Source organism: Marmota monax, unplaced genomic scaffold, assembly GCF_021218885.2.
Source record: "Marmota monax isolate L192 unplaced genomic scaffold, Marmota_monax_Labrador192_F-V1.1 WCK01_AAM20220418_F8-fsc00050, whole genome shotgun sequence".
Lineage (NCBI taxonomy): Eukaryota > Metazoa > Chordata > Mammalia > Rodentia > Sciuridae > Marmota > Marmota monax.
Window position 1 is genome coordinate 5770872 of NW_026694552.1, and position 18209 is coordinate 5789080.

At 35.5% G+C, this 18209-nt stretch overlaps 2 protein-coding genes across 3 annotated transcripts in view; one reads left to right on the forward strand and one right to left on the reverse strand.

Moving 5' to 3' along the window:
• Positions 1-6618, reverse strand: part of Nup62cl (nucleoporin 62 C-terminal like) — an 83028-nt gene extending 76410 nt beyond the window's left edge. The window contains exons 1-2 of one of the 2 annotated variants that reach the window (XM_046420821.2): positions 6440-6618; positions 3374-3425 (exon numbers count right to left, since the gene is read on the reverse strand). In XM_046420821.2, the coding sequence (XP_046276777.1) occupies positions 3374-3386 (13 nt within the window). In that variant the 5' untranslated portion in view covers positions 3387-3425; positions 6440-6618. The remainder of the gene's footprint in view (positions 1-3373; positions 3426-6439) is intronic. The other variant, XM_046420820.2, reaches the window with a different exon arrangement.
• Positions 6619-6764: 146 nt separating this feature from the next.
• Positions 6765-18209, forward strand: part of Dnaaf6 (dynein axonemal assembly factor 6) — a 42363-nt gene continuing 30918 nt past the window's right edge. Inside the window, exons 1-2 of the mRNA XM_046420859.2 lie at positions 6765-6853; positions 15409-15564. Of these exons, the coding sequence (XP_046276815.1) occupies positions 15412-15564 (153 nt within the window). The 5' untranslated portion in view covers positions 6765-6853; positions 15409-15411. The remainder of the gene's footprint in view (positions 6854-15408; positions 15565-18209) is intronic.

Genomic DNA, 18209 nt, shown 5'->3' on the forward strand with positions numbered 1-18209 from the left:
CAAAGCTGAGTCTTATTATTTTGTGTACTACTAAGAAAGGAAGGGAAAAAATATCAACCTGTCATAATTCCTTATCACTTAATTTTTTATGCTTTTCAAAATAATTTTTATTGTCAGCATAGAATTTAATCAAACATGCATACATTTTAAAAAAGCATAAGCCAAGTAACTTGGTTAAGTTATCTCTAGACTTCATATTCCTAATCCATTTTGCAAATCCAATTTCTTGGATGTCTCCTAAGTCACCAAGAACATGATTGAAGCAGCTTTTCTTTAAAAAAGAAAAAGAAAGTCATTTTTGCTATTCTCTTAAGCTGGTTTTGCAAATGTATACGTAAGTCACCTTTTGTCTTCATTTCATCATATTGATAACTAAATCTAATTTACTACCTTCTCCATTCTCTTCCCCACAATTACCGGTTTCTTGGAGTTAAAGATGATTCCACATTGTCTCAGGGAATTTTCACCCCAGCTGTTCATCATACAAGTTTTGAGTGTAGACATTTTCATATCACTTGTGCATGCAAGAACAATTATCATGTCACAGCTACCACCTAGCCAAAACACACTATCAACTGGCAGGCTCATTTCCATTTCAAAAATGTTAAAATATGAAATTCATGTATACCACTTAAAATTAATGAGAAATAATAACTTGAATAGTATTAGTATCAAGGTTATAATGAAAAGCCTTCCCAAGAATAAGTCTAAAGTACAATACTGAATGTATTAGTTACAACATACTTATTTCTAAGTCATGTACACATCTTAAAGTTTTTAAAATGTGAGCTCCAAATGATGATTTCAAGTGTAGTAATTCAGTCCTGGAAGGTATACAGACAGGGAAGCATATTGAGCAGAACAAAAGCACTTGTATTTAATTTTGTATTCCCAAATGCACCACCCTCCTAGGTTGCACATGTTATGTTTTTATAAATTATAATATTATATTACATGTCTCACATAACATTATATGCTTCTTTTCATCTAATTTAAATTTTAAATTGTTCATATTCTTGTTTATTTTTTAAATCTATTTTGCTTAACTAGTTTCTGACAAAGGTGTTTTTAAAAGACTCACATTGTTATTATGAATGATCAATTTCTAATTATAATTCTATTGTTCTGCTTTGTATATTTCAAGACTATGTTGTTGGGAGCATATATTGAAGTTCATGGTTGATAGTCTCTTGGTAGATTTTCTTCTATACACCAAAACAAAGTGCCTATTTATTATTAAATTGCCTTAAAGCATATTTTGTCTAACATTAATATTGCCTCATCATTTTTATTTTGGTTGGTATTTGCCTAGTGTATCCTCTTCCAATCAACTTTTCTGTGTCATTTTAAGTGTAGTTTTTGTAAATAGCATACAGAACTGAAATTATTCAAACCAATATGACAAGTTTAACTTATTTGGTTTTATTGTGAATAATATAATAGGGTTTTTCTTCCATCTTACATTGTGTTTTGTATTTGCCATACTCTATGCATTTTTTATCTTTTTTGCATATCTGGATTGATGGAATTTTCTTAATTCCCTTAATTTTCACCAGGTTTACAAGTTATATATTTTAATAATATTAATTTGTGTGAGTTCTCTTGAATTATTTAAGGATACAGGCAAAAATTCATGTTCTTCTAACAAAGCCTGAAGTCAATTAGTATTCTCTATCCTTTTTAACAAACAGGATCTTAGTACACTTTAGCATTCCTCTGCATATCACTATCTTATTTAAAATTAGAAAACAGGCCTATACTCAAAATCTGTGGCTATCAGTAGAAAAGCTGTCTTTGCCTTGTTGAGTTCTTCCTGTCAACCTCTAGTCCTCTTCTAGTAGCTTCTACTTATCCAAACATCCTAACTATAGAATCTTAAAATTAACAAAACTATAGCTTTGCATGTTAAGCAAATCAAAACTACACTAAGATTTTATCCCACCTTCTCACTCTAGTCAGTTCTAATCATCTAGAACACAAATAACTGCTGGCAAGGATGTAGGGATAAATGTACACATATACATTGTTGGTGGGACTGCAAATTAGTACAACCATTTTGGAAAGGAATATGGAGATTCCTCAAAAGACTAGGAATAGAATCACCATATGACCCAGCTATCCCACTTCTTGGTATTTATCCAAAAGAACTTAAATCAGCACACTATAGTGATACATGCATAGCAATATGTACAGTAGCACAATCCACAATCGCCAAGTTATAGAACCAACCTGGGTGCCCACCAATAGACAAATAGATAAAGAAAACGAAAATGTATTTGTGTGTGCATATATGTGTGTGTGTGTGTGTGTGATGTATATTATATGATGTATATCATACCCACACAGAGAGTTTTACTCAGCTATAAAGAAGAATAAAATCATAACATTTGCTGGTAAATAAATGGAACAGAAGAACATAATGCTAAGTGAAATAAACCAGACTCAGAAAGTCAAGGATTGAATGTTTTCTCCCATATGCAGAAACTAAAGAGAAAAAGAGAAATAAAAAGGGGGATCTCACAAGAAAAGAAGGGAAAACCAGTAGAGTGGAAGCATGGGGACCAAGGGGGAAGAAAGAGGGAAGGGAAAGGGGAAAAATGAGGAATGAAGTTGACCAAATTATATTAGGTACAAGTATGACTATACTACAATATATTCCAGTTTTGTATACAACTATAATTTATCAATTAAAAAATAAACACATAACAGGCTGGGGTTGCGGCTCAGTGGTAGAGCGCTCGCCTAGCACATGTGAGACGCTGGGTTCAATCCTCAGCCCCACATAAAAATGAATAAATAAAATAAAGGTATTGTGTCCAACTACAACTAAAAAATATTTTTTTAAAAAAAATAAATAAATAAACACATAAATGGAAGACCAATAGGGTAGAGGAAGGGGATCAGTGAAGGGAGAAGGGCAGAGAAGGGGGAAGTATTTGAGACTGAAGTGGATAAAACTACATTAAATGCATTAATGGATATGTCAAAATGAACCTCACTGTTAGATATATCTATAACGCACTAAAAATAAATTAAAAAAAAATAGTATAGTCATACAATGGAATACTATATAGCAATAAAAATAGCTACTTGCATTTAAATCTCAAAACCAATATTGACCATAAAAAGTTGCAGAAGAATAAGTACAGTATGCCATTTATGTAAACCTTGGAGACACAAAAATATTACAAATCATTTATGGGCCCATCATAGTGAACTTATAAACACACACTGGAAAATATATACTAACTACATAAATACAATTATCACTGCAATGGGAAGGAAATGAGACTGGGAAGTGATATTAAGTAGTTGCTATAATGTTTTAGTTCTTAAAAAAACAAACAAACAAGGAACTGCAGGTGTAGCTCACTGGTAGAATCCATGCTTAGTATAAGTGAGGCCTTGGGTTCAATCTCCAGCACCTAAAAAAAAAATCATCATCTAAGAAAAATATAGCAAATTTTTAATAGTTGTTAAATCTTTGGTGGGTGTTAAAATGGTCTCTGTGTTTTTTTCTTTGAAGTATTTCATACTTTTAAAAAAGAGGAACTACTAGCCCAGCATGCCCAGCACAGTGGTGGTACAAGCCTATAATTCCAGCACTAGGGGGACTGAGGATAGGAGGATTCCAAGTTCAAGGCCAACCTCAGCAACTTATTGACACCTTAAGCAACTTATTGAGGCCTTAGTGAGACCCTGTCTCAAAATAAAAACTAAAAAGAGCTGGGGTTGTAGCTCAGTGGCAAAGCATCCCTGGGTTCAATCCCCAGTATCTCCCCGCCCACTGCATCACCCACCCCACACAAAAAGGACTACTTAATGTTTGAAAATGACAGAAAGTAAGACAATATGTGTGCTTTGAAGAGGGAGATGTGCTAATATAGATCAATTATAACTTTTATTCTTCTAATCAATTTAATTGGCTGCTTTATAAAATATTTTATATTAAAAAATAATACACATTCAAATAACCTTTGGAAAAGATAGTCAGAAAGAAATTTAATCAGTGTGAGTGTTATTATGGCACTTGAATCTGCCTGGACCTGCTATGATTCACGCTTTTTTAAAAGTAAATCATGTTGAAAATGTCTATACTTATTAGTGGAAAAAATACATTCAGCCTAACTCATATGTATAAAGAACACCACAGTTGATCACTGTTGCTCTAGCATACAGAAACTGGAAGGCCAAATTCAAACATAAGTGGGGCAAAAATTCCCAGTCCAGATCCAGATCCCTGGCCTACCTATTAGGCTTCCTCTTAACCCAATGAATGGAAGACAAAAAGTTATATAAAGGATTTTAAGTAATCAACACTTTGCAGCATTATTTTTATAACTGGAAATAAATCATCTGTTGGTTTAGTTAGGCTGACTCACTCTGAAATATTAGGGTAATATTAATAATTCAAATTATAAAGACTATCAAACAGGAAAAAAATACAAAACAGTATTAAATGAGCAACAACAAAAAAAACTATATAAACAAGAAGCACAGTTATGTAAAAAATATTGGTATATATGGATAAAAAAGGGAGGGGGACAGAACTACTATATTATCATAGTAGAGAAATGAGTGCAATTTTTTATCCTTAATTTCTTTCAATGCTGGTTTAATAAATCATTTCACCAGTGTTTTAAAAGACTTACTCTATATAATACAAAAGGATTACCTAAACTATATTTTTCTCGTAGCTATAAAAAGAAATTTTTAGCTGTACTTTTTATCTTTCAATTTTTTAAGGTTTGTTACGTTAAAAACAAACCAGCAGTTGGGTGCCAGCAGCCCCTGAGGCTGAGGCAGGAGGATCATGAGTTCAAAGCCAGCCTCAGCAAAAGCAAGGTGCTGAGCAACTCAGTGAGACCCTGTCTCTAAATAAAATACAAAACAAGGTCAGGGATGTGGCTCAATACCTGGTACCCAAACAAACAACTAGCAGCCAAATTCAGTTACCTCTGTTCTGGGTTGGAAAGTCAGAGAAACTTTCCCCACTTAATTTCTGCCTCTAGATCTGATCTGCTATCAAGGCAGAACAAGTCAAGACTTAATCAAGTGAGCTCTATTGGCTGAGATGCAATGACAGTGTGACCTGAGGCTTCACACTGAACATCTCTAATCTTTGTGTTATTCCCTAAGTGCATACAAAAGTTCAAAAACTAAATGTCTAAGGTCAATGTCTTTCAAACTGTGAATGACAATTCATTAAAATATAGTGGAATGTGCCAGAGTACACTGCATGTAATAAGTACTGTTTTTGCAAAACAGTCGTCATTTCTATATAGTGTATATATGTCCTGAAGCCACAAAATAAAATTTATTTCTCACTGTGAATCATGGCCAAAAGGTATATGAAACACTGGCTGGGCACTTTAGACTTTAGAATAACGTGTATTGAAGCAGACTTAAACACACACACACACACACACACACACAAGAAAAAAAGGATAGCATAACACATAACTTAAGTTCTACAAATATCTAGAAAATTAACAAAATGCAAGACACATAAACTATGATCACCCGCAGTAATAAAGGAATTATGGTATAGATGATTTGGCCAAAAAGCCAATAACTTTACTTTAGTGAATAACATTCAAACCCCCTTTTTTGTTTGTTTGTTTGCTCACCTTAGACAACAATAAGCAGAATGGACAAATTACTCAAACTTCACCCTCACCTCTGCCAGATGGGGTGGAAGTTAAGAAAAGCATGGTATCAGAGAGAAGGGAAACAGTTCAGTGCATTCTAATCAAATTCCAATCCAAAATTCAACAGTTATTAAAAGCAACTAATCATGAAACTCATCCTGTCTCTCCTGGTTTGTAACATTCAAACAATGTGTTTTGAGCCCAATTATTAATCACAGACAGTTCAGGAAACTCTAAATAATTATTGCCCCATCCCTCCCTCCCCTTTGTTTAAAATCAAACCGCGCACTGCAGGGAAACTAGGGATATAACTCTACCCCTAAGACACCCAAATTCCCAAGCAGTGGCAAGAGGGAGGCGCGCTTGCGTTTCTCTGTTACAAGGCGGGAAAAGCAGGGCAGTCTGTCTGGTGATTTTCTCAGGATCTGGGGCCATGCGCGGTTATTACTTGTGCGCCACAGGTGCCTCACAGCAGCCGAACCAGTACTTCCCTGGGGCTTCAGGCCACGAAGGCTTGCCCAAGCAGAGAAAAAGTGCGACCTCACTTTACACAGACGCGCGCGTTGAGCGGCGACAGAAGAATGACACGTGTCTCTGTCAGAGGGAGGGGGCTGGGGGAACAAGGTTCAGAGCCAAGCAAATCCTTCTCAACTCCTGGCCCACCGACCCTACCCTTCTACTCCCGCTGCTGCAGAAGTGCGTGTGACTGGGTCCTCAGAACTGGAATTCACAGGGCAAAAAAGCTTCATGGTGACAGAAGCCTACCAACGAAAGTCCTGCAAACTTACCGTAGTAGCAGTCGCTGCTTTCTGTCCCGTCCGTAAAGTAAACGGGTTGGCCTCCGAGGCTGTGTAGCCACCAGAGGCAGACCCAGACCTACGCGAGCCGGAAACAATCTACTCTCAAGCTGAAGAGACGCTAACCGCTACTGAGGCTTAACTGGGGTCGACCTACTTAACTAGAAAGGGCGGCCATTGACCCGACCTGGACGCACCCGGATTGGCTGATTCTGGTATTGTTTTAAAGGAGACCCCTCTATGATTGGCCAGGGAGGTCAAGCGGGAAGGCCGGAGGTGGTGGTGTGCGGAAAGGGGGAGGGGGGAGCGGGGGAAAGGGTAACCAAGTTGTTACCCAGGCAACTGAGAGACGCAGAGCTCTCCGCTATTTTCGGAGCCTAGCCAGCGACCCGAAAACTGACCCAGGTGAGGAAATCCGAACCTCAAGAGGGGGAAAAACAGGGTCCTCAGATGCTGTGACTATCTGGGAGAACTGTAGATACTTGAGACTCTAAGAAATAACTCAAAAAGCCACAAGTTGCACTAAGTAGAGGTGAACCGTTTCCTCAATCCCTCAGTCGTAGGCACTAGAAGCCGGGTGCTTCTTTAACAAAACTCAGTCTCAGAATGTGAGAGACGTGGAAGTAACATACAAGGTATGGGTGCTGGTCGACCGACTATCAAAAAGCCAAAATAAACATCTGAAGACTTTCCAATTAGCTACCTCGGCTTTCACACACTTAGCTGTTCTCCCTTCCCCTCAGGTTGGCTAATTGGAGGGTGTAAATCGTGTTTCCTTATATGTAGATCCATGTGCTCCAAGTGGAGCAGCTGCAGCCTGGGTTGGGATGTGTGGGGAGAGGGGGCGTGGATAACACTGTTGAGACCGAAAAACGTGAACCTTTCCACTTGCTGCGTGAACAAATGACCTGTGTGCGAGAATTTTGGTGCTGTGGCCTCAGAGTTCCAACTGAACTTGGTCAAACCGGATGAGGAGAAGGGAGCGGTTAGATTCGCACTTAGTGAGACAGAGTGTGGTGTGCCAAAACTACTTGTTCCTACAAAACCTGCTATTCGCCAAGGGCTGATTTGAGGGAGTAAGTATTCTATGTCGTTTGACTATTCCTTTCAAAAAGAGGGGAATTAGATTAAAAAAAAAAAGAATCTGAGTCAGAGGAGGGAACTGAGTTTGGCCTGGAGACAGGGGGATTGTTTCTCCTAAGAGCACAAACGACAGAAAACGAAGCCAGGACTGTTGAGGAGAAAATTTCAAAGCTCTAAAAAGAAAACTTGCCCTCTTTTTTCCTTAATATTGATTTCTTTTACTTACACGCCTTTATTTTTTACTTGTTTACTTTGAAGTTGTCCTGAGATTTGAACCTGGGGCCTAACAAGAAGTGGTAGGTGAGCACTTTTCAGCTGAGCCACAAGCCCAGACCAAAGATTTGCTATATTAATCTCCATTTAGACCTAAGTGGAGCCGGGCGCCTGGCGCGCGTCTTTAAACCCAGCAGCTCTGGAGGCTGAGGCAAGAAGGTTGTGAGTTCAAAGCCAGCCTCAGGGATTTAGCAAGGCCCTAAGCAAGACCCTGTCTGTAAATAAAATATTTAAAAGACCTGGGGTTGGGGGTCAGTGGTTAACCGCTTCTGGGTTCAATTCCCAATACCCCTCCCCCCAAAAGAGATACAAGAATATAAGACTTGAGAGAAACAAGGAGAAAAATGAATACCAAGTGTATTCTCTGAAATGTACTACACATCTTTTGGTAAGTCTGAGGGAATTCTATAGAAACTAAGGATTTTCATCTCCACATAAAAACACACTTTTAAGCGGGGCTGGAGGCACACATCTGTAATCCCAGCGACTGAGGAGGATGACGTGGGAGGATCTGAGTTGAGAGCCAACCATCGCAATTTACAAGGCCCAAAGCAATTTAGTGAGTCCCTGTCTCAAAATAAAACATAAAAAGGTCTGGGGATGTGGCTCACTGGTTAAGTGCCCCAGGGGTTCAATCACCTGTACAAAAAAAAAAAAGGCTGGGGTTGGGGCTCAGTGGTACAGTGCTTGACAAGCATCTGTGAGGCACTGGGTTCTATCCTCAGTACCACATAAAAATAAATGAAATAAAGGTATTCTGTCCATCTACAACTAAAATTTAAAAAAAAAAAAACACCTCACATTTCAAAGCTGGGCATGGTGGTACTCAGGAGGTTGAATTGGGAAGGATTGTTTAACTAATTATGTTCCTGCATCCAATATATAGGACACCTAAAAATATAAATTGTTGACACCAAACGGAGTAGCACATGCCTGTAAACTAAGCAACTCCAGAAGCTGAGGCAGGAAGATGGAAAGTTCAAGGCCAGCCTAAACAACATAGTGAGACCCTCAGAAAAATAAAAATTAAAAAGGGCTGAGGTTGTATCTCAGTAGTAGACCACTCCTGAGTTCAATCCCCAGTGCTGAAGAAACATCGACCAAAAAAACAATTGGAATGGTATAGATTCCTTATGGTTAAAATAAAGAACAGAGAAAATGTTAAAAGAGGTTAATTGTTTGTGTTTATAAAAGATTCCAGGCACTTTCAAAAATCAATCTTCCATTTTGGATAGAGAGAAGTGATGGGAGGGGAGGGGAGGGGGAGGGGGTAGGAAGGGCAGCAGAATAAAATAGACATTATGATTGCTGTATGTATGTAGGTGACTGTATGGCCAGTGTGATTCTGCAATCTGTACAATCAGAAAAATGAGAAATTATACCCCAATGATTCAAATGTATGAATTGCCAAGATCATTGTAATGTCATGTGTAGCTAATAAAAAAAAAAGAAATGAAAAGAGCAAAAAAAATCAATCTTCCATTAAATGTGTGACAAAAGCTTTGTTAAGTTTCCACAGCTACTTATGAGTTGGTTTGATAGTAGGAAAAGTTAGAAACCTAAAAGGAAACTGTTATTGGGTTTTGTAAAAGACTCAAAATGAATGTTTTTGTGAGTTGGACCCACAGCTTAGTGCATACTAAACTACACCTCCAGCCTCAAATGAAGTACTTTAATTTGAAGGGAATTACTGATGAATATAGTTTTCAAAACATGTGAAAAGAAGAATGAAAACAGGATTGGAGGTATAGCTTAGTGGTAGAGTTCTTGTCTAGCAGGTGCCACATCCTAGGTTTTGTCCTCAGCACAATGAAAAAAAAAAAAAAAGCAATTAACCAGCAAGCCAGTATGTTATAATTTAATTCACACAGAGGCAGAGATGATGTTTACTTTTGTGTTCCCAGAAGAATTTGAATGCATAAATTGCTAAATAAGTCATTATATAAATAAAGTTGCAGAAGAAACGCCCAATTTATTTAGAGAATAAATGGATCTTGAATACTTTGATGTCATTCAGTTATAATTATAATTCAGTCAGAATTTGGTTGTTATTTTTTAACCTATTAAGTAAATTCCAAAAGGATGCTATTTAATGATTTTTTATTATCCTGATTTTATTTACCATATGTACTTGAATTAATAAAATATCACTTTAAAAAATCTATAATTTAGCATCTTAATTTAATTTAGACATTTTTCTAATTAAAATCAATGAGTATTTTTTTTTTTTTTTTTGGTGCCAGGGATTAAACCCAGGGGCCATTAAACACTGAGCCACATCCCCAGGCCTTTTAATTTAATTTTTACTTTATTTTATCTTATTTTATTATATTTTGAGACAGGATCTCGCTAAGTTGCTCAGAGCCTCTCTAAAGTGCTGAGTCTGGCTTTGAATTGCAATGCTCCTACCTCAGCCACTAGAGTAGCTAGCATTATACACCCTACGTCTTTTTTTTCTTTTTTAGTACTAGGGATTGAACCCAAGGTCATTTTACCACTCAGCTAAATCCACAGTACATTTGAATTTTTTATTTTGAAACAGGGTTTCACTAAATTGCCAAGGCTGGCCCTGAACTTGTAATCCACCTGCCTCAGCCTCCTGAGTCACTGAGATTATAGGCATGTACCAGAAAGTCATCCTTATTGTTACTATGGACAGAGACAAACAAAATAGCATGATCTCAACCTCACAACTGAACTGACTTGATCCAAAAGTTACTGATAACCGCTTTGATACTATGGGTCTGAAGCCACCCTGATTCAACTTTGTTAATACCTAACTGGCTCTAGTGTTCTGTTAATGAGCTGGTTCTGCAGTATCTGTTTTTAAGCCAGTTGTGGCTACTACCAAGATAGATCTCCCAACTACTTTTATCTGTGAGGACCCTAAAAGCTCAGATTGATGTGGGAAAAACAAAGGCTTTGCCTGGACAATGATTTCCTTGGCATTGGCTTAGCAAAATAAGAGAAAGAAAAACACAGGGCCTAAAATTCCTTCCTTCCTTCCTTCTTTTCTTTCTTTGGTTGGACCCATGGATGTTTCACCACTGAACTACATCACCACTCCTATTTATTTATTTATTAGTGGTGCTGAGAATCAAACCCAAGGCTTCACATGCTAAGCAAGTCCCCAACCCTTATTTTTTTTTTATTTTGATACAGGGTCTCACTAAAGTTGCCCGGGGTCTCACTAAGGTTGCTGAGGCGGCTGACTTTAAACTTATGATCCTGCTGCCTCAACCTCCTGAGTTGCTAGGATTAGAAGCATGTACCACCACATCCAGCAGAAAAATTTACTTTTTAAATAACACAATATCAAATAAAATATTTAGTTCTGTATTTTGGTTTTATTGAAACTCTTACTTAAAATTTTCTCTAATTTAAAGTTTTTCTTGGCCTATTTAAGTGACAATGCCACAAACACAGGCAGTGTGGCTCCAGAATCTTTTTCTATCACTACACTATACTACACAAGTAGAAGAATATACTCCAAAGTACAAAGGCAGGAGATTATAGGGTATATTTAATAAACTGTTCAGTTTTTGACAGAATAGAGAACAAATATAAGATAATAATAGGAGGGAAGGGTTTAGAATATGAGACTGGAGCTATATCGTAAAGGGTCATGATTGCGAGACTCAAGGTGAACTTAAATGTATTTCAAACTTACAAATAATTCATCAAAACGCATATTCTTTTGCTTTTAAAAATATCATCTATTTGTGTAAAATGAATTTTAACTCATTAAGTCCTAAGTTTTCAATTCTCAGAACATCACAAATATTCAAATATTATTTAAAAGTTAAATTAAGTGGGATATTTGTTGTTCAATTTAAGTTTTTATTGGTGTTCCACATCTGGGACAATGGGAAAAATGGATTAATAAATGTTTTTATTAAAGTTTAAAATATAATTTTGGTTTGTTAAACTTATGGAAGATCTTAATTTTCATTCAATTTAGAATTTTTCCCCAAATCATGTAACTGTTTTTCTCTTTTGATATCTTGAACTATTTAATTAGTATATACAAAATATCTGTGATTCTTTTGTTTCTCAAAATACAACAAACTTGTCATAACTTATTATTGTGTTTACATATTATTATTCTATATGATATAGTAAAAATAATTTTTGCTAAAGTGCTAATTTTGTTATTATATTTCTGCTCTAATTTAGGTAGAGTGCTAGTCTATGTCATTTTATGCCAGCATAATTGAGAAATCCAATTGTGGCTCAGTTCATAATATGCTTGAAATATATAAAGTATTAGTAAGAATTATTGTGAATGATTTGTTTAACAAATCCAAATACATACTTCCTAAGGATTGGTATCCCTTTTGAAGTAGTCACTTTGGGAGGCTAATCTACTTATTCTAATGACGTTGCTATTGCTCAAATTACTTTTGAAACTACTCTTTTAGAATTGCCTTGAGGCCTGTAGCACATTGTTTTGAATATCCTCAGAGAAGCAAATCTTCATATTTTGAAAGTAGATGTGATATCTAGATATATGTAGAAATCACTTGGAGACAAATTTGATATATAATCAAACTGAATGATACCATAATGATACCTGTTTTCTTAGTAAAAATAATATAGAGAGATATGAACAATTTCAGAAGAAAAGGAAAATTCCAAAATATTTTAAGCATTGATAGCATAATTTACATCAATGTATAACCTTCCAAGATGACTATTTTCAAATACCAAATTCATATGAATCTAATCATGCTTCGTTCAGTATTCATAAACTGCTGACTGTGTACCAGCTCTAGTTATTGAAGATTTTCAGCCTACAGTTATAACCTCCCACTGTCCACACTGCCCTGTCTCTCACTAAATGAGAACTCAGGGTCCGTGTTTCTTCCCAACTAACTCATAGGTATTTTCAATTAATCTGTCTCTCCTAAATCCTACATCTAGTGCACCCATTGAACACACAGCCTTCCTTCATAATCTCTACTGTGGGTACCCAGGTAATACCACAAGCCTGACTTATGCCTGGCTTTTTTCTTTTCCTATGGGAACCTTCATCTAGCTGCCCACTCCCCAACAATTCTCAAAAGTAGACCCTAAATTCAATATTTCCACCGATGGGACAGGGTCCTACTTCACGATAAATACATCTCCTTGTAACCATGACTATTCTACCTTTCTGCCCTAAAGCACTGCTCATGTCCAGAAACTCCTGCTGCCATGTATCTGCCAAGCAGATAAAATCATACGAATAGCTATTCTGAGTGTTACCTCAGACACTGTATTTGGAATTTATGATGGCTTTTCTTCTGAGTTAGCTTTACTGGTACCAGTTTATTCTCCTCTCACCAGTTAGTCTACCATTGAACTCTCACAAGCCTCATGATCAAGTATCTGTGGGTTTTAGCAGTAGGGCCAGAAAATAATTTTTATGTAGCTTTCCATATTTTAGCAAACTCTTTCACCTAAGTTGTGTAATTCAACCATCACAATAGTTCTATAAAGTAAGTAAGGTGCTGGAATAATAAACAATTTCTGCTATATTTGTTCTTCAACATCTCATTGTACATGTCAAAATACTAATTATAACTGATATCTGAAGGCACTATTCCCTTTCATTGTCAGAGGTAGAGAATATTTCAATAAACTTTTTGCCTTTAATATTAGGTAAATATTTAATGAACACAATCAACTTAGAATTTTAAAATATAAACAGGATCCTCTTTGTTTAATTTAATATGTGTCAATTATTCATTACCATAGCGGACTGCCAGACCATACTGAGAAAGAAAATTGTTTTATCACCTTTTATTTCACCTTTTCCAATTTAATGAGTTTCCAATGTAATGAGTTTTATCATTAACTTATTCTACATCATTATTGGAAATCATATTCATGCCCAGCAAAATTAAACTTTTAAAGAATTAATATGTTGAGTCTGACTATGTGCCAAGCACAATCCTAGCTCTTTTACATGCATTAAGCTACTTAATCCTTATAACAACTGTAAGAGATAGACACTATTATTATCCCCACTTTGCAGATAAAGGAGTTTAGGTATAAAGAGCTTAAATAATGTGCTAAGGTCACAAAGGTAAGAAGTAAATGATAGATACAAATCAAGGCAGCGTAACCCCAGGACCTTTACTCTTAATCTTTGTGATATATTGCCTATATGCTAGAGGTGTGGGGCAATTTAATATTTGTTTCATCCTTGACATCTCCAATAGATATTAAGGAAAGTTTTATATTTAACAAAGAAAGTCAAAATAAAAGTAAAACATAATAATAAAACAGAAGATCTGTCAAACACCATCTACATGCAGATTGATTATGACAGGAGACTATACCAGCATACACTTAGGAATCTCTTTGTATTACCTTTCTAGGCACAATGCAAAAATTTAATGGATCATTTTAATAAAAGAATTAAAGAAATGTTTTATGAGAGTTAATTTTATAAAATGATGTTTTAAAAATATCAGCAGAAATGTAGAAAGATTCCTATTGTGGTTATGTCCAAATCACTAACAATAGGCCTAATTCTACAGTCTTTTTTCAGGTTATTCATTATAGTCTGACACCTCTGAGATTTTTAAAGATCCTGAATAGCCCTACTCTAAAAATAACTACAGAGATTATTTAAAATACTGATGTCAGAATTTTAAATATTTGTAATTTTATTGTTTATACTTTAATGTGTTATTTCCAAAATTTTCCACACCAGACATATGTAGTATTGGTGTTAAAATCATAAAAACAATTATTTCATTGTGTGTTAACTTTCACTACAGTAAATGAAACAACCTGTTAGAGATCTCAAATGGAAATATAATGCTAGGTGTCACTAGGGTTAATTAAGAATTGAAATAGCTAGTCATGGTGGTGCACACCTATAATCCCAGCCAGGGAGCCTAAGGCAGAAAGATCCCAAGTCAGAGACCAGACTGGGAATTCAGTGAGACCCTGTCTCAAAATTTTAAAGAGGGATAACTGGTGGCAGAGCTCAGTGATAGAACCCTTGCCTATCTTGTGTAAAGCTCTGGATTCCATTCCTAGCATGACCCAAAAAAATAATAATAATAAGGAACTGAAATAAAGCAGATAGGAACAGGCTCATCTGAGGCAAAAGTGTGAACTAAATAAAGGTTGTCTGGCATATCCCTGAAGCAACAGCTTTTTTTTTTCCATTCACTAAATGGAATATGTAGCCTAAATAGCATACATGAAACAGATATAGTCTAAAAATGTATGTTCTCAAGTAATGGTATATAACCTGTAAGAATCTGCATCTTTATCCAACTTCCTGAGTGATTCTTTTTTTTTTTTTTTTTTTGAGGTGATTCTGAAGCACACTAAAACCTGAGAACCAGTATGGTAGGTGAAGTGCTTGTTAGATTGAATAAGAAGTTTTAGTAAAGCAGGCTGAAATCTTGAGTTTACTTGCTGCCCCAGGTCTGTGAGTTAGCAAAATACATGTATCTATCTAAAGTAGATTACAAATATTTTCAAATAAGAGACAATAGAGTGACCCAGTGAAAGAAGGGAGATATGACAATAAAAAAATCTTTATGTCTTAAATAAAACAGAAAAGTAAAATATTTACTTCTGATTATCTTGTTCTTTAGAATATGGAATCTGAAAATACAGAAACTGAAAATATGGAAACAGAAAATATTGAATCTGAAAATATGGAAACTGAGACTATTTCTTCAATTTCTACTCTGGAAGCCCTCTCCAATCTACTTTATCCCGAAGAAGAGGATGATTTCGACTTTGGACAGGTGGTCATATACTTACAGATCAATTAGTTCCGTTCAGTGAAGTTGTGGAGCTGTATTTGAACAACTTGTTCCCACCTTGCTGTGGGAGCAAAGCTGTGTCATCTGATACATTCACAGGAGGATGCAAGGCTGATTATGCATGAGAGTATAACCTCTAGTACATTTCTAGCAAACATAATTATATTTTTCTAAACCACCTGAACACTGAATAGGAAAATAGTTCTGTAACTATGGTAGCAATAGCCACGTTTGTCATTTATATTTATGGTCAAAGAATGCTTGACAACCATTGCAGAGTGGTAGCTAGGACTATTTTTGCCTAGACAGTATTTCTATAAAACAAGTATTTTTTAATTATACAGTATTAATTGGACCCCCCAAGTGCCAGTTCTTTGATTTTTAAAAATTTGTGTAAATATGAAAACAGAACAAAATATTTTGAGCCAAATAATAGGACAAACTTGTTTGGGCCTACTAAGGTCAACTTCCTAGTACATGTCTAAATTAGCTGTATAGCATTTGGGTTCAGGACAGATAACATCATTGAGCCTTGCAACAGCAAGATGGGCTTCACTGGGGAAGAGAAGGGTTCCCTGAACTGAGCTTTGGCAACTCCAAGGTTACTGCCATTATTTTCAGAATAACCGAAACAAAAAAAAATCTGTCCTCCATTCTCCACTTCTTAAATGTCAGTGAACCTTGGTTATCAGACTGTTTATAATAAGACAAATTTTAGGGCAGAAATCTCATAATGTAATAGAATATGTCAATTTACATAAAACAATTCAATGAGTTTTTTAATTATTGTGACTATGAATAAATCATCTTCCATGAACATACATATCAGTTTACTCCTCCAAAAATTCCTTTTGGCCAATGTGTGGAAAAGCAAGTATATTCTGAATAGGATATAAATTCAATGACTCAGACATAGAATTGAGCGTTCGCCCTCAAGGAAGAGCTTAGGTGGAACAGGGCAGAATTAAATAAGTCATGAAATGGAAATAAAATAGCCACATTTGTCATTTATATTTGTAGACAGGGAAACTGAGTTATCTTGGAACCAGGAAGTTTTAGTAAATGAAAAGTCTGAGTAGATCCTAGCAAAGAAATACTAGTGTGAAACACACACATATACACAAGTAACACACATATATACAAAAAATATACAGGAGAAAAAGGAAAAAGGAGCAATGTATCAATGATGTTGGGAAAGCAAGTTCATTTTTGATACCTTGAAATAGCAGAATGATAATTTTCTGAAGTTGAAATCTTGAGAAAGTTAGGGTTATGCAATATTTAATAAGTATATCAAATATTTGAGAGACAGTGATCTTGAATATAGTAAAATGGATCTTATAATTGGAATAGAGATAAGGATATACCCTGGTTACAAAGCCTTTTCCCTTTGGTGTTTATGTCTAGTGATGTTTATTTGCATATAGAGGTATTTCTAGGAGAAAAAGATGTTTATGAGAACAGAGAGACTGTAACATCATTTTACCAAATTGTACAATTTATAAAGGAAAATTACTATAATAATGTATGATTCTGTATACCTGGGTTATAAGCAATTTTGAGATAATTGGTCATTCAGACACCACAGTACAGATATCATTAGAGTGTATAGAATTAAAGTATCAGAACAGTAGGAGAATAATTAATGTTTCTAATGAACTATTAAATTTTCCAGGAGAGAAACTGTCTTTCATTTTTTAACATGTATTAATCTGGGGAACTGTGAAATGATTACAAGAGTGATATGTTTTTGAAAATATACTCTCTGAAAATAGCAAGAGAACCATTGCATGCACATTGGTTCATTTATACTATCCCTCTTCTAAATGAATTGTTAAGAGTCAGGGAGATTGGTAAGAGAGTATGTGTGTTGTTTTTCAAACTCCTGAGGAGATTTTAAGGCCTATGAGAAATAAGGTTCACCTCTCTTCACAGACATTATGACAAGGATGTTCAAACTCTCTTATATATTGCACAGTGGCATGAATTGAAATAATAAATTGCTCAGATAATTGGCTATAGATTCATGATAAAGACTCAAAGGATGGGCTGGGGATGTGGCTCAAGCAGTAGCGTGCTCGCCTGGCATGCGTGTGGCCTGGGTTCGATCCTCAGCACCACATACAATAAAGATGTTGTGTCTGCCGAAAACTAAAATATATATATATATATATATATATATATATATATATATATAAATTCTCTTTCTCTCTCTCTTTAAAAAAAGACTCAAAGGATGTCCTTATAGAAAACAATTTCCAGATGGTTTTTAATGTTTTTATTTTCTCATTCCATATTTTCACTTGTAATTTTTATTTTTAATCATTTATTTTCATTGTTAATAAATCATGACGCCCCCTATGTTCTGACATTCTGGTCTAATCATCACTTTCCATGAGGAGCATACCAATTTTTTTCAGGAATGTTCAAAGTTTTATTTCTACTGATTTTAATTTTCAGTGGAAGGAGGCACTCAACAAAACAAGAGGTCCTCATGTTCCAAGAAATGCTTTGCCCTGATTGACTATTAGTATTCTGATGATTAATAATTTAATAAAGGTACTGCACATTTATATGATCTTAGTGATTACAAAGAAGAAAAAAATTACCCAGAATACTGTCTTGGG